Source organism: Chelonoidis abingdonii, chromosome 4, assembly GCF_003597395.2.
Source record: "Chelonoidis abingdonii isolate Lonesome George chromosome 4, CheloAbing_2.0, whole genome shotgun sequence".
NCBI lineage: Eukaryota > Metazoa > Chordata > Testudines > Testudinidae > Chelonoidis > Chelonoidis abingdonii.
Window position 1 is genome coordinate 122,702,206 of NC_133772.1, and position 22,682 is coordinate 122,724,887.

At 42.7% G+C, this 22,682-nt stretch overlaps 1 protein-coding gene across 1 annotated transcript in view; it reads left to right on the top strand.

The window, feature by feature from the left end:
• The window catches only part of DGLUCY (D-glutamate cyclase), a 69,060-nt gene that overhangs the window by 36,390 nt on the left and 9,988 nt on the right, over positions 1–22,682 (top strand). The window contains 2 exon segments of the mRNA XM_075065859.1: positions 16,453–16,572; positions 18,817–18,968. Of these exon segments, the coding sequence (XP_074921960.1) occupies positions 16,453–16,572; positions 18,817–18,968 (272 nt within the window).

Sequence of the window (22,682 nt, forward strand, 5' to 3'; positions counted from 1 at the left end):
GGTTCTCAGCCCTCAATGTCCAGGACACACATTTTCATATAATGATACAACCCTCCCACAGGAAGGTTCTCAGATTTACCCTCAGAACAGAACATTTCCAGCATAGGGTCCTGCCCTTCGGACTATCCACATCCTCATGGGTTTTCTCACAAGTCTTTGCGGTGGTCGTGGCTCATCTCAGAAGATAAGGAATTATAATTTTTCCTTATCTCAGTGATTGCTTACTGACAGCGCCAACCCAGCCAGAGACAATAGAGGCTACACAAAACATGGTAGGGCTCTTTACACATCTGGGACTACAAATAAACATACAAAAATCAACACTGATACCTGTACAGAAACTGGCATTCAACGGAGCCTAGCTCAGTTCTCTGAAAGCTACAGCCTCCCTGCATCAGCAACATTTCACAGCCTTATGAAATCTCATCTTCACAGCAGTGAACAGCCTCCAGATCTTGGCCAAGACTTGCCTACAATTACTGGGTTACATGTCAGCCACAACATTTGTCATCAAACACATAAGGCTACTCGTGTGCTGCCTGCAGGCCTGGCTCTGTACTGTGTACATCCCAAACAGATACAATACACACAAATGCCTCACCATGCCAAAAAAGGTAAGGTCTTCTTACATTGGTGGACACGACCAACCAATGTTTGCTCAGGGGTTCCCTTCGTCCAACACGCTCCAGTGATGGTAATAACCACGGACACCTCCCTATTAGGTTTGGGAGAACACTTGAACACCCATGCTGTCCAAGGCTACTGGTCCTCAGCAGAATCTCTCCTTCACATACGTCTATTGGAGCTATGGGCAGTTCACAATGGGTGTTCCCGTTTTCTCCCAATGATCAAGAACAAAACTGTGACAAACCCCCCTCAGGGTGCAACTTAGAACTGGGGTACCACCGAGTCCTCTGACTCCCCAGCCTGGGTTCCTTCTCACACTGTGCTGCTGTGACAAGCTTCAGACCACTCCCGGTCCTACACTCCCACCAGCATTCACACAGGCAGGGACACACCCAGCTGCAGTTACATATAGGCTCTGGCCAGCCACTGCATGAACCAAAAATAGAGAGGCTACAGCCAAAATACTCCCTGGTCCCTGCCCTAGGACTCCAGATCTCTACTGTCCTTCCCTGGTCAAAACCTAACCCATATGAATTTATTACCCAGTACGCCCCTCCTTTGATGTGGAAAGGAATATGTACAACACCTCTGTTAACTGAGTTGAGATTTTCCCAAACACTTCACTCAAAAATAAACTGGTTAAGACAAAACATAAAATAAGTTTATTAACTACAGAAAGATAGATTTTAAATGATTATAAGTGATAGCAAACAAATCAAAGGAGATTACCTAGCAAATAAACAAGAATGCAATCTAAGCCTAACATATTACACAGGATTTTAATCAAACAGTGTCTCACCCCATTAGATAGTACAAGCAGTCCATCAAGCTTCCATACACAGGCTAGAAATCCCTTTAGCCTGGGACCAGCACTTCCCCCGGTTCAGTCTTTGTTCCTCAGGTGTTCTCTTGTGTGGGGAGTGAGGCCCTGAAATGATGTCACTCCCCATATTTATAGTTTCTCCATAGAGTGGGAACAAATTTGTTCTAAGCCAATTTCCCAGCCTCCTTTGTGGAAAAATACAGGTACCAAAATGGAGTTCAATATCATGTGGTCTGGTCACGTGCCCTTGCATGCCTCACTGAGTCATAGCAGCTATCCATAGGCTGAATGAAGGGTTCCCAGGTGAGGACAAGCCTTTTCCATGGTCCATTGTCTTTGTTGATGGGTCATTAGCACTGTTCAACTTCTTCATTGTTGTACGTAAAAGGTTAGTTGTGGGTGTTTCCAACTTCACAACATCTTTCAAGTAACACATACATAGCAGAACTTCATAACTTCACATACAATGATAACAGATACAATCCAACAGAGTATTAATGTTTAACAGATTAATACTTTTAGAATGATACCTCACAAGGCATACTTTGTACAAAATATATCATAATTATATTTCTTCTTCACGTGATGTCCCTATGGGTGCTCCACTTAAGGTGTTGAGTGCCCCTGCCCTTGTAATTGGAGATTTGTGGTAGTAGTGCCTGGTTAGATTGCACATGCGCAGTCCCCATCTCGTGCCGCCTCAGGTGGTTAACTGCGCAGGGGGTTAACTGCGACCAACCCCTCCTCAGTTCCTTCTCTACTGTTCATGGCTACAAATCAGAGCATTCAGCAGTGCCTCAAAGAACTTAGTTAGCGTAGCGTACCTTAGTTAGTTCTAGTGTTGTTAGAGATAGTTAACTACTTTCATTTTCTAGTCCCTGTTTATTTTTTAAAAAACTCACCTTATTTGTATCCCAACTACAAATAAGTTTTAGTTTAACCATTACTCACACCTCCCCCCTTGGAGGAGAACAAAACTTTCCCCTCAGGGACATACCTGGTTCTCTGGGCTTTAAACACTGCCTCACCTGTAGGCTATCAATCCCAGTGTCGAATGGGCATGCTCACTGTGTTTGCTGCTTAGGCAAAGCACACATGCCTCAAAAGTGCCCTCATTGTCACAAATTGACAGCCCTGACCAGGAAAGCCAGAGACTTGCAGCTTAAACTGCTGCTCATGGAGAAGTCTCTCCAGCTGACATCTGAACCAGAAGCATGGACCCCCTAGAACACAGTTCACCAACTACAGCCTCTCACAGGGTCTCCTTCTTTGTCTGTGACTCATGTGACAGACCACCAAGCTAAAATGGTGGCTAAGAAGCATATGCTGTCTCCCCGCCCCCCTCCCCCCCACCCCCGGCTCGGGAACCAACCAAGAAACGACATTCTCCAAACCAAGGGATCTTGATGATACTGACAGCACTGAGAGGCTCCGTAGCTGAGATAGCCCATCAAAACAACTGCAGCCTATGCTGCCACCTCCTGTCAGCATAGTACGATTAACAGGTGCACCCATACAGATAACAGCTCCACAGCAGCCGATACCCACCATTACCACATCAACCGCACTGAGGCTGTCGGCACCACAACAGTTCTTCCTTCCCAGAGACCTCCTGGTGTCCTCGACACCCGACTCTCCCATTCTTGGCACTGAGCACTGTCGGTACCGAGAGCTGCCCCACCACTTCACTGCCATCTGCTCCCCCATTTTTGACAAGGATGAGAACAAGGGAAAGACATACCCTTGCAATGCTCTTCCCTCACCCGCAAAACGATCAAACAGGCCCTGCCACTCAAGGAATACTATACAGGGGCCAAAGAATAGCAGTGGTACAGGCACCCATGAATGGCACCTATGCCCTTCCTTTCATTATCAGCCCCACCTGTGATGGCATCCACGGTGGCAGTATTGAGCCCCATGGATGGCATATCCCCCACACCACCACAAACCTCCTAACCACATTGGAAGGGTACATGGAACTCACCTGGGGCCGTCGGTACCAGGACCATCGGAGCCCCTTGAAAATATGATGGTGGAACAGGTAGAAATCTCTGACCACGATGTCGAACCAACAACCCATTTTTCTTCATTGTCCCCAGATGACACCATCATGCTCCTTCCTCCCAACATGGGGGATGACTTTAGACATTTCCAGGATCTCTATAGAAGAGTTGTAGATTCCCCTGACATCTCACTGGAGAAAGTGCAGGAGACATGACATAAACTCGTTGACATCCTGCAAACATCAGCATAATCTAAAATCGCTTTACCCATGAATGATGCAATCATGGAACCTGTCAAACACATCTGGCAGACCCCTGCAACAATCACTCCAACCTGCAAGAGGTCCAAAAGGAAATATTATGTCCCTGGAAAGGGAACAGAGTTTATTTTTTCACATCCCCCACCAAACTCCCTGGTAGTGGATGCTGTTACTGGAAGGGGCAGACAGACAATCATACCCCAAAAACACACCGTATGACAAAGACTGGAAGAGGCTCGACCTCTTTGGCCAAAAAACTTGTTCCTCACTGACACTTAATCTTAGAATTGCTAATTACGAGGTGTTATTAGCAAAATATGACCACACAAATTTTGGGAAACTATCAGATTTTATTGAATTTCTCCCCAGGGAATAAAAAGAGCAATTTGGTGCACTCATTTCCAAGAGTCAACTGATCTCCAGGACATAACTGCAAGCTGCCCTAGATTCTGCAGATACAGCTGCACAATCCACAGCCACTGCAGTCGTAATGAGAAGGGCATCCTGGTTGCATCTCTCTGGCTTCCCCAAAGAAGTGCAAGCAACAGTGAAATACCTGCCCTTCCAAGGGCCCATACTCTTCGCAGCCAAAACAGATGAGTCTCTGCGCACCCTCAAGGACTCTCAGGTGACTCTGAAGTCCCTGGGTATCTATACTCCTAGGACAAAGAGAAGACAAGGAACGTATTACAACATTCACATCATATGCACAGATACACAGGCAATTGGAGCCACAAGCCCAGAAACAATGGCCCCCAAGGAGACAACTGTCAAATCAATCTATCACATCTCATCAACCATCTGCCAGGCAGCGAGTTTGAGATACTGGTTGAGGGCCCGAGACCCCCCATATCTTTCAGCACTGAGAACTCCTACCATTTCCCAGCCATTCGGAAACCATTTAACTCCCTACTACCCAGTCTGCCAGTCCATCAGTACAGATGGATGGGTGCTGGAGATAATTGAAGTTGGATACTCTATCCCTTTTACTTCCAACTCCCCTCCCTCTCTGTCCCTCTTCAGGGACTCCTCTCACAAAGATCTACTGCGTCAGGAGGTAACCCACTTCATCCATCTAGGAGCAGTAGAACCAGTACCAACAAAATACAGAGGGACGGGTTTCTACTCAAACTACTTCCTCACATAAAAAAACAGGAGGATGGAAGCCCATTCTCCATCTCTGATGGCTCAACAAATTTGTCAGAAACTAACACTTCAAGATCGTGATCCTGACCACCATTATTGCAGCTTTAGAAAGAGGGGACTGGCTCTTGGCCCTGGACCTCCAGGACGCATACTTCCACATAACGATTCACCCATCACATCGGAGATTTCTCCAAGTCACCCTCGAACCAGAGTACTTCCAATACAAGGTCCTGCCCTTTGGTCTCTTCACTGCTCCCTAGTCTTCTCATAGGTACTCGTGATAGTTGTTGCACACCTCTGCCAGAGAGGAATCATGATATTTCCATATCTTGCAGACTGGTTTTTGAAAGCAGCGAATTGACCAGCGATAATAGAGGCTACCTAACAAACAGTAGATCTCTTTACACAATTAGGTCTCCAAATAAACACACAATGACCTGGAATTCATCAGGAATCTCACCTCAGTACATCCAAGGCATCAGCATCTTTACCAAGGCAATGCTTTCTAACTCTAACGAATCTGATTGCCACATCACTGAATAGTCCCCAGGTAACAGCCAGGACTTGCTTGCAATTACTGGGCCACATGGCCGCATCAACCTTTGTCGTCCAACACGTCCAATTTTTGGCCTTCCTAATTGTATTGTTACATTTAATTTGCCAGAGTTTATGCTCCTTTCTATTTTCCTCACTAGGATTAAACTTCCACTTTTTAAAGGATGTTTTTTTGCCTCTCACTGCTTCTTTTACTTTGTTGTTTAGCCATGGCGACACTTTTTTGGTTCTTTTACTATGTTCTTTTAATTTGGGGTATACATTTAAGTTGAGCCTCTTTAAAAAGTTTCCATATAGCTTGCAGGGATTTCACTTTTGGTGCTGTACCTTTTAATTTCTGTTTAACTAACTTCCTCATTTTTGTGTAATCCCCCTTTCTGAAATTAAATGCTACAGTGTTGGGCTGCTGTGGTGTTATATTTAATTATATTATGGTCACTATTACCAAGCATTCCAGCTATATTCACCTCTAATATAGGTTAGTATTTTAATAACTAGGAGCTGTTCTGTATTACTGTTCTAGAATCTGGATCAGATATTGATGTCAATGGAAGCTGAAGATGCTCAGTATCTGACAAGATCTCCTGTGAGGGAGTATAAATGGATGTTGAGTACCAAAAAACTAATTGGGCATCTTTTTGAAAAGTATTTAAACTTATTCCTGTTACTCTCCTTCTTCTCCTCCTCCTCCTCCTCTACTACTACTGCTTGTCACATTCACTTCCTGTGTCTTGAGTTTTAATTACTGGTAGATTAAAAGTGCTTTGGGCAGGGACCAGGTCTTTCTAACTGTTTGTACAACACCTAGTACAATGGGGCACCAATCCTGACTGGGGCCTTTAGCCACTGTCACAACTGATGGTAGTAATAATGAGTTTTGGTGAGGTTGACTCTGAGGAAGGGGAAAATTCAAGGAAAACTGAAGCTATATTGATTAAACATACAGTACTTGGTTAGAGACAAGTATGTTATAGCACCCATGAGAGAAAAATGATCACTTTGACAGGGCTATGTAAAATAGAAAGGTATAAGAAAAAGAAGAAGTTGTCAATCTTATAGAACTCTTAGCACAACAGATTGCTCATATTGGAATGTTTGCTGTCTGCACTTGCCATGGTTGACTGTGTCAAGCTTTTGATAAAAAAAACCAAGATCCAAATACGTTGTCTTAAATTCTACTGTGCAAAATAGCCATCTGACCTGGGAACTTTGTCCACAGCCAAATCATAAACAACATCTGCAGCTTCTCTGAATACTAATGCCATAAGTTGTAGAGCTGGAGTGGACCCTCAGGAGCAGACTTAAGCAAAGTAAGAATGCATGAACAGCTGCTAGGCTCAGTGAATACAGAACAAAAGCATTGGAATAGAACATTAAAAGATGTTCCAAAAAGACCATACTAATCTTCTCAGCCTCTTGTTTTTGACACTTTAGCATCAGTTAATGGAATATTATTGTGAGATCTGGCAGAGAAAAAATTAGCCACACCTGTTACCCCTTTTGTTCAAGTGTTGTCTAGCACTAAGGGCTGAAGTTTGACAGGTTTTTAGTTATCATGACTTCAGACAGTACATTAGACAGCAAAGCTCATTTATAAAGTCAGGACAAAAATCAGAAATCTACTGCTCAGAACTACTTTCTAAAGACCGGACTCACCAGAAGTTATTGAAGTACTAAGATGTCATGTAGAAGAGTTGGGGAAGGTAGAAAACCATCAGTAAAAGAAAAAGCTTTAAGTGGGAGATGTGAAATCCTTCCCTTCCCAATGGTGGATTACTATAGAGCCCAATAGGATATATCCAAAACAACACAACCACTAACTAAACACACATACAGAAATAAATGTCCCAGAAAGGCAAAATAAGAGTGACATGGAAAATCCAAGGCATTGATATCTGCACTATTGTAGAAAATATGTACTATTATGAAAGGACAAGAGCTAATTTTAGGAATTTTTTTTTAAATATGTGCCTTAATCCTGGGATCCTGGATACAGGAGTCATTTATGTATCTAGTTTAGGTACTTACTGGGCAACAATCACCAAAGTATCTTGATACGATAGTAAGGTTAAGCCCCAGATCATGTGAATAACTATCCAGTGGATCCACAGCTGAAATCAAGTATCAACAAAAAGAGTGAAGATTTAAATAACACATTTAGAAAGTCAATAAAACAGAATGCACTATCATATTCCAGTGGTATAGGTCCATTCGCTGCCATAAACTTGAACAGGCTACAGAAGCAAAAGGTGTGAGATAAAAAGCATAGTAAATGTAATGGCAAGAAAGCTAAAAAGACCCAAGTATTGCTTACGCACCAATTTATTGTTACTTTTCAAAGCTCTGCATGAGACTTTGCCACTAAACTCCCTGTCACACTTCAGGGCTCAGGCCTGTTCAACTCTGAAAATGTAGCTGTTAGTTGGGAACTAAATAGCAAATTCCTGCTGAGGAATAGCTTTGAAGTCACTAGTAGAAAAATTAAACACATATACGCACTTGAAATCTATGAACTACATTTTAATAAAAATTCCACCTGTATCAAGTTTCAGTGAGTAATTCAGTTATTAAAGAATAAATTGTGAGTACAGGAATCTTACTGTTGTAGAATGTGATAGGCATTAGAATCCAGACACATTTCAAATACAAAAATGATGCATTGCAAAGAGGAATTTGGTACTCTCAACTGTTCTGTAAACATGAACATTATATTTTGTTTCACAAAATCTGAACTTGGAATTCTTCGTGCTTGCTCATGTGCATTCCAGTCTTGCTGTCTGTGCACCCAGTGCACGGTTGGCAGAAACTCTTTTCCTCAGCTATACCCATTGGGTGGACCCAGTCACCAGGCTTCAAGCCCTGTGTTTCTTGCTAGAGGCCTATGCCAATGAGCAACCAGCACAGTAACTGCCTGAAGTGTTTGAGTGAAACACACGTAAAAGACCAGTGTCAGATTTGCATGGAGTTCAAGCCTAGAACGAAGAAGGCTAGGGAAGGTAGGCTGAAAGTCATGCTGATTGAGGTAATGCTCAGGCCACCATCAGAGCCAGTGTGGTCTGAGTCTGCAACTGCAGTGAGAATCCCACCTCCAGCTCTAGTGAACTCCTGGCACCTGTCTCGACAAGTGCTGACTTTTGTTTTTGTTAGTGGCTGCTCCTCTCATGTGAGAGGTGGGCAGGGCCTTGGGCGGAAAAGGTTGAGTGGAGATGAGGCTTCGGGGACGAGCACAGGCAGAGCATGGGGTGGAGCCCACAAAAGATTAATCTGGTAATGTGGGTGCTAAGCATCCCCTATTCTTTTCAGTGGTGCTTGAGCCCCAGAGCACCCACAGAGTTGGCACCCTGGTGCCCTTGCCTATGCCAGGGAAGAAATATAAGACTTCCAAAGATGCCCCTGCCAGGGGAAGGGATCCGCCCTCTAAGTCTGGGAAGAGGGATGAGAGGGAGTTAAGCAGAGTGCACCTGAAACCTAAGCACTCCTCCTCCAGATTGGTGCCTAAATCAGCACAATTGGCTCTGACACCACAAGAGCACCATCAAGTCTGGTGTTAGAAGTGGCACTGGTGTCTTCTTCAACACTACAATAAGATACCATCTCGGTGCTGACTACCTTGTAAGTATTTGCGGCAGCAAAAAATATCTGCTCTGCCTCTCAGTGCTGATGTCTCCATCACTACAGGGGTTGGATTCCTTGGCAATATTGTGCTATCCCCATACCAGCAGTTCAAACTCTGGTACTTCAGTTGCCTGCTTCCTGCACTGTCTTAAGGGGAAGCCTGATATGATGGCAATGCTCCGCCTATCACCAGATTCTCATCATTGGTCTCTGGCAGTAATTGGATCAGCCTCTTCATGGTTGGAGGAAGGGGAGTCTTTGTCATTGGACTCATAAGTGGGATCTTAGGTCTCACAACTCTGAAGCAGGACCTGCCAGTCTCCTCCCAGATCCTCTCTTTAGCCTACCATTGTGACTCCTTAATGAGAACTGCCATGGGACTGTGGCCAGGTCAATGGGGTCCAGCGCCATATCAGTGGCTGTTTTGGAACCCTTGGAGTTTTCCCCCAGCTTCCAGTTTTTGTTCTCACTGTCTATACTCAGTACCCTCATCCACGAGGGCAGAAACTATGGTCTGGGCAGCTCTGGCTCCAGAGTACAGTACCGGGCCTGGCTCCGAGAATCAAGAAGAAGTCCTAGAGCCAGAGCAAAAGCCATAGAAGAAGGTCTGCCCTCACCAATCTTGGCTTCCTTTTAGAATCATAAAACCATAGGGTTAAAAGGACCACAAGTATCATCTAGTCTAACCGCTTGCCAAGATGCAGAATTTGTTGTGTCTAAACCATCCAAGACAGATGGCTAGCCAACCTCCTTTTGAAAACCTCTAGTAAAGGAGCTTTCACAACCTCCCTAGGCAGTTTGTTCCATTGCTCTACTGTTCTTACAGTTAGGAAATTTTTCCTGAGATTTAATCTAAATCAGCTATACTGTAGTTTAAAATCATTGCCTCTTGTCCTGCCCTCTGGGGCAAAAGAGAACAACTTGTCTCCATCTTTCTAATGGCAGCCTTTCAAGTAGTTGAAGACTGCTATCATGTCCCCCTTTAATCTCCTCTCTTCCAAACTAAACATACCTACTTCCTTCAGCCTTTGCTCATATGCCTTGCATTCCATCCTTTTGATCATCTTTGCTGCTCAGCTCTGGATCCTTTCCAGTTTTTCTACATCCTTTCTATACATTGATGACCAAAACTGGACACAATACTCCAGCTGAGGCCTAACCAGCTAAGTAGAAGAGTACTAGCACCTCCCATGACCTGCATACTATGCCTCTGTTAATGCAACCCAAAATTACATTTGCTTTTTTTGCAACAGCATCATATTGTTGACTCCATGTTGAGGTTGTGATCCACCACAACTCCCAGATCATTCTCAGTAGTGCTGCTGCCAAGCCAGTGTTTCCTCATTCTGTATTTGTGCATTTGGTTTTTCTTCCCTAAGTGTAGAACCTTACATTTGTATTTGTTGAATTTCTTTTTGTTGTCTATAGCCCAGTTCTCTCATTTATCAAGATCCCTTTGAATTTTAGCTCTATCTTCCAGAGTGTTGGCAACTCCCTCTAGTTTTGTGTCATCTACAGATTTGATCAGTAGGCTCTCTATTCGTATATCCAGGTCATAAATAAAGATGTTAAATAACACCAGACCCAGATCGTATCCCTGTGAAACCCCACTTGAGACTTTCTTCCAAGATGACGTAATTCCATCAATATCTACTCTTTGTTTGCAGTTGTTTAACTAATTATTTATCCACTTAATTTTGTGAATTCACCAGAATTAATGCTATTTAATGATTTATCTGATATCTTGCTCTCCAGATCTCTGGCTATCAGCCAAATTTTTCAGAAGGTCCTCAATTTTTGGGTGTCCAACTTAAGACACCTAGGACAGCCAACAATTATTCAGACATTTATTGGTCCCTACAGCTCCCACTGACTTTAATGGTATTATAGATGCTCAGCACATCTGAAAGTCAGATACAAAGTGTTTCAAGTTGGGCACCTGTGACGTTATTGATATAAACTGGGACCATATAAAACATGGGTTGCAACCAAGGTCCTGTAGTGGCACCAAATCCTATGTAAAAGGAGTCATATAAGGTGTCTAAGACCAGGTTACGGGTTACCTGGTATATGTTAGTGTTGTATGTCTGTATCTTTTGTAAGTTGAAGTTATAAATATTGGCTGATATGCTGTCTGTATTCAAACTTGTGCTGTGTTACTGGAACGATCCCAGACAAGTTTGGTGTTAGCTCTGCTTAGCCTGCTTGATGGCCCATTAAGGACATCAGCTACACAACTGACCCATTGAGAGAGGCAGATACGCCTTGTAACTCAGCAGGGGTGCTGGGCAGGAAACTGGCCCACATGATGCAGACTCCATTTTCTTAACTTCCACATGTAAGAACAAAGACGTGTTCTTAACCTGGAAAAGCCTATATAAGGCTGATGCTCATCTCCATTTTGTCTTCAATCCTGCTTCTTACCTCTGGAGGGACTTTGTACAAACTGAGGCTCTGCACAAGGATGGAATGACCCACCCAGAAGGGGATGTATTCCAGAGACTTAATTTGAACCTGCAGTTACTTCATACTGCTACAAGCCTGAACTAGAACTTTGCCATTATTGTATGTAATTGATCCATTTAACCAATTCTAGCTCTCATCTTTATCTTTTTCCCTTTATGACAAACCTTTAGATTTTAGATTCTAAAGGCTTGGCAACAGCGTGATTTGTGGTAGATCTGATGTGTATATTGACCAGGGTCTGGGGCTTGCTTTGGAATCGAGAGAACCTTTTCTTTTATGGGTGTTTGGTTTTCATAACCATTCATCCAGGACAGTGGCACTGATGATGATACTGGGAGACTGGAGTGTCTAAGGAAATTGCTTGTGTGACTTGTGCGTTAGCCAGTGGGGTGAAACCAAAGTCATTTTTGTCTGTGGTTTGGTTTACTTAGAGGTGGAAAACCCCAGCCTTGGCTTCGTGACTGCCCTGTTTGAGCAATTGTCCTGAATTGGCACTCTCAGTTGGGTCCCGCCAGAACCCAAGTGGCGTGTCATGCTGGGGATCACAGAACCAGTCAATAAGTGGGTCAGCAACACCACGCTATCCAAATTTAAAATTTTTGGAATGGAGTTTGGTTGTTAAGAGACAGTTGCAATGGGGTGAGCAAGGCATTCAGGAGGGTCTTGACAAAAGCCCTGTGAAATTTGTGTTCAGAAAAGGGAATAAGCTTTGAAAAAAGCTTACAAATCAAGAAGAAGATCGTTAACCTCAGTGGTTAGGAGACAAGGAGGCACAGCCCTTTCCTGATACTACACAAACTGCAGAAGCAATTCAAATGAAAGGCAGAGTGAAGAATAAGCTGCCAATTGGAGCATAGAACAGAAAAGCAAACCTGTGATCCTTGGAAAGCAGAAATAGCTGATTTAGAAGAAACAAAGCTCGTACGCATCTGGAATTACGGCTGTGAATGAGAGCGCTCAACAGAGGCAACAGGAACTCGTTAAGATGCACAAAACTGCCAAATGCTCGGCCTCCAAGTCAAAGAAGCAGGAAATTGACAGCAGAAACTTACCCTGAAAGTCCAGTTTATAACTATGTTATTGATTGGGTTATATACTCGCGTGCAGTCTGTTATTACCGGTGTTTCCTTTTCGTATGGCCAGGGAAGAGGGGGATCTAACTGGTGGAATAGCTGTTTGTTCTGTTCAAAAAGCAGTGTGTCTGTAAATGGAGTTGTCTGAATGTCTGTCTAATGTCTCAAAAGTGAATCTGAAGTTAGACTCAAGAGCAAACAAGATCTAATTGGGAAGGAAATTTCTCAGGAGCAGATTCAAATAATGGTCAGTTGAAGCCCTAACTGAGGAAGGAAAGGGTAGATTGTAATGGTTATGAACTGTGTTAGCTAGCGAGCCGTATTAAGTGAACTTGAATAGGGTAACTGTTGATTTGCTGGAAGTAGCTCACTGTAAGTAAAAGCAGCAGCCTTTCTGTGGGGGAGTGGGCAATCGTGCCTGGTACGGGAAAGTTTGAGAAGCTTAGGCAGCCTTGTGAGCCGATGGCTGTCTAGTCAGCAGTTTTGGAAAGACAAGGATAGTGGAAGATGAGTGTCCCTATCCTTACCTCTGTTCCTGTGTGGAGAAATGTACAGTGAAGGAAATAATGCCTGGTCTGTTCAGGGGTATTTACTTGCCTATGAAGGAAGCTTACCTTCGGTCTCAAGCAGTTGTCTGTAAACAAGCCCTGTGTTGCTGGAACAAGGGAAAAGGAAATCCAATGCTGTGTGTCTGGGAAGGAGAAATGTCTCTGCTCTTCCTGTGTCTGCTGGAGCAGACAGAAGGTGTCCTTCTCAGCCTCGTAATGTTGAGGGTGATCAGTTGTCTCGGAGTTGGTTGTAAAATACAGCTTAAGCACAGGAAGGGAATGCGTCTAACGTTTGTATTGCTGCGGAAGAATGGCACTGTAACTAGGTTGCATTCCAGTTAGTGTCTTGCAAAGTCCCAGAGACCAGACAATTTTAGGTGCTTGTAGTTTGCCATTGCTTAATGTTGTGGCTGGAAAAGAGGTTGTAGCAACGCTGGTCTGATTCAGGGTAAATACCCTAGTCAGGCACAAGGACGAGCAGAAAAGTGATTTATTGTGTTACCTACTGAAGGTTTAAACAACTTGCTTAAAAAGAAGAAATGATTTCTAAACTTGTGGGTGTTGAGCCTGACAATGTGCAGGTCGCCAGTGACTATAAGGAAAGTTGGCAGAGGAAAGGAGAGTACTTCTAAACTTTATCTCAGTAAGCTATAAGTTTGCTGAAAGGAAATTGTGTAAAAATCTGCCGATGGGCAGAGGTGTTATCTGAATGTAAATGAGACCCAGAAAGAGTCTGTGGTTCTAGGAAGTTTCCCTTTAGAGCAAGCCCTAGGCCCCTTAGAATGAAAAGAGATTAAGGGCAAGAATTTTTAGGAGGGAGTGAATTGCTGCCTTAGAAAGCTCCTGAGAAGCGATTCCTCATGGTTTAGCCTGTGCAAGCAATTTGCTGCAACTGAAGGGGTTGTTTAAAAAGTCATCTAATCAATGAAGTTTCAGTTCAACAGCCATAAAATTTTCTATTGTGAATGGATCCACTACTTTCTTTTGAAAAATCAGTAGTGGATTGCTTTGAGCTTCTCAGATGGGAGTAAAAGGTTAAGGAATTTAAGCAGCCTATTAACCAAGTGGCTGTGTTTGGCAGCTTTTGGGAAAACAATAGGTGTTGGGACAGGAATATCTCCATGCTGATTCTTAAGTAGCAGCCTGTTGCCTTCAGGTTCTAAGAAGAGATTGGGTTACTCGGTGTTTTCAGAGCAGAAAATTTTTATGGATAAGGCTTAGAGGATGCAGCGGAAAGCAAACAACTCTCACCCTCAAACCCTTTTGGATTTGTCGATGTGGGTTCTGGTGGACCCAGTGAGGAGTGCAATTCAGGACCAATGCTCAAACAGCGGCAGTCACAGCCCAAGGCTGGGTTTTTTCCACCTCTTGTAACCAAAACCAGGCCAGACAAAAATGACTTTGGTTTCCCCACTGGCTACACACAAGTGCACACAAGCAATTTCCTAGACACTCCAGTCTGCCCAGAGTATCAATCACCAGTGCCAACTGTCCTGGGGATGAATGGTTATGAAACCAAACACCCCCATTAAAAGATAAAGGTTCTCTCGATTCCCAAAGGACCAAGCCCAGACCGGCTTGGTCAATATACAACATCAGATCTTACCCACAAATCACGCCTGTTGCCAAGCCTTTAGATTAAATCTAAAGTTTGTTCATAAAGGGGAAACAAGCATAAAGATGGATGAGCTTAAGAATTGTTAATGGAATCAATAAGTACAATAATGGCAAGTTTTAGTTCAGGCTTTGTAGCAGTAATGAAGTAAACTGCAGGTTAAATAAGTCTCTGGCATACATCCCCTTTCTGGATGGATCATTCAGTCCTTTGTGCAGAGCCTCAGTTTGTAGCAAAGTCCCTCCAGAGGTAAGAAGCCAGGATGACAGACAAAAATGCGAGATGAGCTAGCCTCTTATATAGGCTTTTCCGGTGTAAGAACACGTTCTTTGTTCTTACTGTTGGAAAGTTACAGCAAAATGGATCTGCAGTCATGTGGGCGCCAGTTCCTCCACACCTGCCTGAGTTACAAGGCGTATCTGCCTCCTTCTCAATGGCGTCAGTTGTGCTAGGCTGATGGTCCTTAATGGGCCATCAGCAGGCTAGCAGATGCTAACACCAACTTTGTCTGGGGATCTGTTCCCAGTAACCACCAGACAAGTTTGAAGACAGCAGCATACAGCCCAATATTATTACTTCAACTTACAAAATGATACAGACATACAGACAGCATAATCATAACCAGTAACCCGTAACCTGGTCTTAGACACCTTATATGACCCCTTTTACATAGGATTTGGTGCCACTACAGGACCTTGGTTGCAACCCATGTTTTATATGGTCCCAGTTTATATCAATAACGTCACAGCACCCAAAAACAGACACTCTAAATCAGTGACCATTTTTTAAAAGACTAGGTCTATTTTTCTAAGAGGAAAACTGGTGGAGAAAATTAGAGTAGTGAGAGTATAATTAGGGCTCCCTCTACTTCATGGCACAAGTGGATTAAATGCTGTAGGAAACACTCCTAAGTTCCGGGGCAAGAACTCCTGCTACTTCCAAGGCATCACATACATTTGCATATATTTGTGCAAAAATTGTTACTTGTTTTATTTTCTCAAAACTAGCAACAAGACAAAGTTTACCTCTTTTGCCTTAAATATTTCACAATATTTTGCATGTATATACAAAAATATATTACATTTGTCTAAGTCCTTCCATGAAGTGTAAGATTACTACCTCTCTTTCCTAGACATAGTGTCAGAGCTGTTCAAAAGCATTGGATAATGTCACCTTCTTGTAGTTGTTGCTTACAGAGCATAATTTGTAGTTACTAGTAAATAGCTAATGGCAGCCCCAACAACACCTCGGTGTTCCCTGTTCTTGGTAGCTCCAGCAATCCCTCTGGGTTTCTGGCACTGTAGTTGTAGCTGCCTCCATTGGGTCCAAACTTCAGCAGCAGGGGAAAGAGAGGGCGGGGGGGAGATGTCCTACTCCTCTGGCAGCTCTCCCCCAACTGAGTTGGAGGGCTTTTTATATTTCCGACTCCTGTCCCACCCTTCTGCTTCCAACGGGGCAGTCACGGGTGTCTCGGCTCTGCCCACGAGGGAACGGTCGCAACTCTCTCCCCATCCATCAGGGAGGGAGACCACAGCCCCTCACTACAATGTTTCCACCTATTGTTTTTGTGGTCTCTAGTTTTGTGAAACTTTTGAAACAGTTCAAGAAAGCAAACCTGTTATACACAGACCCTTGTGAAAGGCACTGGATAGCTTATAAATGGGTTTATATTTGTAAGGTGGTTTGGATACTCATGGGATCTTTTTTATTTTTTAATGAAGGCATTGGGGATGGAGGAAATGAACTTGGAATGGGAAAAGTAAAAGAAGCTGTAAGGAAGCACATAAAAAATGGAGATGTTATAGCTTGTGACGTTGAAGCTGATTTCGCTATTGTAGCCGGTAAGTTTTAAAATATTGAGAACAAAGCACATGTGTTGCAGATTAATTTTGGTTTGTCACTTTCTCTAAATGACCTACTGAGCATTCAGGTACAGTGAGCTTTCTCTGTTTTGTGCCTAATCCTGTGAGGTGTTGAGCATCCACATCTTCCCCAGGTATAACTGAAAATAGAGAATGCTCAGCATGCCACAGGACTGAACTTTTCATAATGAGTTCCTGCAAAATAAAAGATCAAAGATCATCACTTGATTCTAGAATCCTGTTTGTGAGTTACTTTGAAGCCTTTTTAACTTTTAGACTGCTGTTAATTTCATGTAGAAACTGTACTAAGCAATTAAAGATGTTGTGTTCAAAAGCATTCAGCCTCTCTCTGCTCCCATTGAAGTCAGTGCTCAGTATTGGCATAGCTCTGCTGTCATTAAAGTCAGCATTACTTTAATGGGAGCAGAACTAGACCAACACTGAGTATTTATGAAAATTCCCACCCTAAATAATTCATTTGACTCTCAAGAAGAACTGCACAGCCATCTTCTATGCAGGAATTGAATGAACTTTGTATTCATATCAGTTTTCATGTATTTGTTAGTGCCCTGGGGGTGTACCATACCAAGATAAAATCAGTTTCAATATACTCCATATGGGGTGATGCGAACTCTATCAAAGAAAGTCTACAGGGCTTCTATACGTTCTAAATTTTGCATGTAACAAAACATAAATACAACTTCATGTTTAGAACCTTTTCCTACCCTATTGACTTGGCCAGCATGAAATAGACTTTAGAGAAGTTAATAGTGAAGGAGACAGATTCAGCAATGACAGATTTACAAATTGTGTGGTCTATATTGAGCTATAGCTCAGTGCAATGAGTGCCCATGTATGTATAATAATGGAAGGTCACTTTAATAGTATGGAGGCTAGATTTCCAACACCAATGGTACAGAAATGGGAAGTAGCTGGGGGGAAGAATTATAGACTTCATCAGCAGTCCACAGAGTCATTTGCTGTTTTCATCACAGCTACTCTTCCCATAAAATGGCTGAACTCTTTATGTGGCCTATGCTCTTTGTGAACAAAAGGAATAAGCTATGAACTTTATAAAACTTTCATTATAAAATCTGACACCATGCAAATCTCACCTGGTTTTGGAAAAGCTGGTAACTCAGCTCATCTTAAATTTGCAAAAGTTGGCAAGACTTGATTCAGTCAAAGCCACATAGAATCTATGGTTTTGTCAAAGCCAAGTGAAATTCTGGTTTTGACCATTTCCTTTTGAGTTTTTGCACTTGTTTGAACCACAAACCCCCAAACTAAACTAGTAGCTGCAAACCTGCGCTTATTGGATCTGAAATAAAAGTTCACACAAACGGCTAAAAAACTTTGCTCAACTCTAAATTAGACACACAAATACAACATATAGCAAAGTTAGGAACTTTTATATTACAGAAGATGTGCGTGTGAATGACAAGATTTGTATCTTGAATTCTATTCCTGGCTCTCTCATTTATTGTTAGATAATTAGTATCACCCCAAATATGAATATGTCACTTTGAAGGACTGATTTCAGAGGCATGTCAATAAGCTATATGATGCATCTGATATAACATAGGTAAACTAATAATAGCTTGCAGGAAAATTGTTGATGCTGTAGAATTCCCCATGAGATGTTTCCTGGTAAAATGTTTCTGCAAGGATAAAAATAAACAACTGTAAGGCATATTAAAAATAGAATATCTCTGTGGAACAGTTAATGAAACGGCACGTGCCTGTTCTTATAGACTATTTCAATCCAAAATAGGCACTAGGAAAATCTTGCTAATAAACCCCGTCAAATTGTGTATTTCACCACTGGTCCATAAATTAGTTTCTGATTGTGGCTAACTTTGTCACTGGCAACTAACCTATCAAAAGTAATGTGGAAGGCTAGAGACATCTCCAGTCTTTAGCCCTTACAGCTGAGTTTTCAACATAGTTAATTTCAAAGCATAGCTCTAGATTGAGTAGTACAGTAACTTTTCAGAATTTAGTAAACTGGTAGGGTGTGTGCAATGTACTGTGTGAAATGTTTGTGTTATCTTAAAACATTTCATTAAAAAACCTTTATTGTTCCAAATGAATATTATTAGGACATTCCTACCTCTCTTCCCATCCTTTGAGACTTATGTGGATTAGGTTCACTCACAATTTTTTAAAAACTTTTTACATTTAATTTTTACTGTCCAGTTTCATGGTGACTTTCTCTTGCAGGGGTCTCTAACTGGGGAGGCTATGCTGTTGCTTGTGCTCTGTAAATCCTCAACACCTGTGAAATACATGATCGCTATCTGAGGAAAGCTATTGAGTTCCCCAGATTGTCCAAGAAGGCAAACTGGGCATCAGCACTTCCATCCATTACTAAGGTATTCTCTGTGGATAGGTTAGAGGATTGCTAATGGGATGTTGACACCTTCAGTTATTGGTCACTGGTTCAAAACCACTACTATCACATGACTATTTAATGGGCTACAGGAAATGAGTTTGGGCTCTCAGTCCAATTCCCAGTGGACAAGAGCACATACCACAACCAACTTTCTCAGGAAAGGGTGCACTGATTATGTGAGAATGGAAAACTGAACCTCCTTGTTATTCTTATAGATATGCCATCCAGAATGGGGTTGAGACAAATTAATGGAGCAGCATGAGAAATCTTGTATACTGAAAGTATCTGTATTGTACCTGTTCCTTGGATAAAAAAAGAGATTTCATTCTGAGTGGCTGCCAGACTCCTTTCACCGGCATGAAAATCATTTTAAGAATATTCAAAAATATGTAGACTTTGTCCTCTGAATACATCTGCTGCTGGGGGTGGGTTTTTTTGAGTATTTCGACAGAATCAGTAGTATAAACAATTTGAAGGTTCAATATATACAATTCTAGGATGTTACAAGCTGCCTTTCCCCTAAAGCAATTCAGTTAAGTTTGAGAGAGACCAGGTGGATTTTAACCATTTGTTGAAACTACAATAGATTACGTGATCCTAGGCTATATTACAGCAAATAAAGTAAACAATCGCCCTCCCTGCTGGGTGATCCAGCAAGGCATACTGATTGTGGGCTGTTCAAAGTCTGTCACCATTACACCACAAAAAGAAGCTCTTAACGCCCGGTATAGATTCTAAGTTACTCATATATCTTGTGATAGTCACATGTCACATAATTAGCATGTCCAGACATGCCCAACCATGGCTCTCCCTACTGCTAGAAAATGTGAAACAGGTGGTAAGAAGATAAACATTAAAACAAGGGCAAAAGTGCCACATCCCCAGGACACAGGAGCATGTAAAGGTACATTTTGGGAGGGAAGGGGTTCTCCAATCCCCTAACAGAGTTTTATTGTTTTTTCAACTTACAGTACCACTACTCTCTGTCGTGAATTGTAACCTTTCTTCTCTCCTTATTACATTTATGTTGGCAGAAACTGATTTGATGCCTGACAGTAAGATTATAATTGGAAATCTATAAAGGTTTCCATTTGAGGGAGTCAACTATAAAAGTGTTCTTGGCTGAAATTATCACACGTTGAAGCCCAGGAGTGAACTTTATTTATGTTCACTGTTTCAGATATTTCTAAATTAAAGAAGGGAGAGATAACTGAAGTTCTGAAGTTTCAAACATATTTCACCAATACAACTCAGAACTAGGTGTAAATCTGTAATTATGTGGAGGTTTTCAAAATGAGAATGAATTAAAATGGCAGAGAAGAGTCATAGTTATACTTTTTCTTTGATAATAAAAAGGAGCATCATTAAGAGAGCAGGGTCTGGTATACTGTGTCAATAACACACCAGTCTGGATTTCCTAAATGTTCATTGGCAGAATGACCATCATAAGGGCTTGGAAACAGTCAATACTGTTTGTGTGATCTGTAAGCAAAGTCCTAGGAAATTTCTGTCTATCCATCCATCCTGTATTCATCACAGTGGTATTTCTACTGAGCTCACAATAGGTTCCACTTAAAATTCCATCAAAATATCTCACGCTAATCACGGTGACAGGTTTGTTATTTAACATTAGAAAAACTAAGTTAATATTCCAGGCAAATACAACAAAAACAGGATTCTCAGGACTGTTTCTTCATATCATATGCTTAAATCATCAGGTATTACAAAAAGTTTTTCAGAACAGTGCATGCACTTTTTAGTTATTTTTGAGAGGTATTGTAATTAAACACAGAGCAAATCCTGTCTTGCATTTGTATTACCAAGTTCTACAGCTAGCAGTCTCGATAATGATCTGATAATGGGAAGGACCCTTGAAGGTTCAATGCTAACATTCATTCAGATAAAACTAATGGAAACAGCTCTGTAGAGAGAGAGAAAATTACAAATTCTCTGTCAAGAGGCTATGATGGCTCTAACTGTAAACCTTGGAACAGTTAAACACTGCAGCAAATTTCTTGAGCACACATTATTCCATTAGTGTAAAAAGATAAAAACTGAGCAAGAAATTCCAGACTGTTTGTGTTTTCTGCTGGCAGTTACCTCTCAAATACAGTTGCTTTAGTGCTCTGGCCAAGTGCCCAGTTAAGATAATAAAGCACCCTCGACGTCTATACACATGGGGACCCTGGTACCAGTATTTGCGTGAGGACCGACACGGCCTTTGGCACAGGCATGTGCTCTCATCTGAGGCACCACTTCCTGCCTCATTCTAGGCGATAGATGAATCAGATCACCTACTCTCTTCCTCTGCTGTTGCTCCACCCCGCCACCAAGATCCCAGAACTCTTCTGCATCCAAGTCGGGGTCATCCTCCTCCTGCTCCACATCACTCAATGAGCACTGTGGGTTGCTAATGGACTGTTATGGCTCCCAGGATTGGCATGCACCCTGTGGTCAGGACAGAGGTCACTGACTTGGTGCCTACTGGCCAACGATGTCCTACTCATGTCAGTGGCCTCCTTGGACTCAGTGGGATGTCCCTCGCTTGCAGAGATCCCACTCCTCATTACATTCAATGGCGAGATCATTCACCAAATCAACAGTGATGGTTGCAGATCAGCTGCAAGCCCAGGCATCAGCGAGTCTCCTCCTTGTAGAGCCTCCGGAGTCCTCCCATCTGAATAAGTTATTCTGGGAGCAAGATCCGGCTTTGGCTCAATCAAGAACATCGTCCTCATCCCCAGATGACGCTGTTCTGTCCGATTCATCCTCCCCTTCCATACTAGAGGACTTTAAGGAATACTGAGACCTTTTACACTGTATCCATGTCCCTTGACATTCAGGCAGAGTTCCTACATGAGAACACCCACAAATTGGTGGACATTCTGCAGCCACCTGTCTCAGGAGAGTTGGCCTCCCAATCAATGATGCATTCCTTGAATCAGCAAAAGCCCTCTGGAGCACACCTCGGTATTGCCACTGGCTAAGTGCATGGAAAAGTGCTATTTTGTTCCTGTACAGGGATTTGAGGCATTCTATTCCCATTTGGCTCTGAATTCCCTGGTTGTAATGGTGGTGAGTGACATGGCTCGACAGCACGGAAAGTCCACTGCTAACGATGGAGACTCCAAGCTGTTGGCCCTTCTGGGATGGAAAGTCTACACGTCCTTGTCCCTACAGATGTAGATCGCCAATCAACAAGTCTTGGTGTCCAAATATAATTTCCTTAATTGGACAGCTATGTACAAATTTGTGGGCCTGAGACCTAGTGTGAGGAGTTTTGGATGTTTGTCATGGAAGGCTGCTTGGTGCCCAAGACATCCCTGCAGTCTGCTCTTGAAATTGTAGACACTTTGGCCAGGTGATGGATTCTGTAATTACTGTGAGGAGGGCTTACTGACTGCAAAACTCTGGAATTGTGCATGATGTCCACCAAGCCATCGAGGACTTGCCTTTTGAGGGATGGACCTTGTTCTCGGAAAAGATCAATGACACACTAGCGCTCCTTTAAGGACTCCAGGGCTATCTTGCGGTTCTTGCAGAGGTACACATTGTTGACACAGAGGCACCACTATGGTGCTCAGCAGCAGTAGTACTGCCTGCATCACTCCTTTGTGCATTTCTTCCCCCTAAAACAGCAGGACTACCTGAGAAAAAGGGATCGTTCCCACAAGAGGAAGCAGTCAAGCTTGGG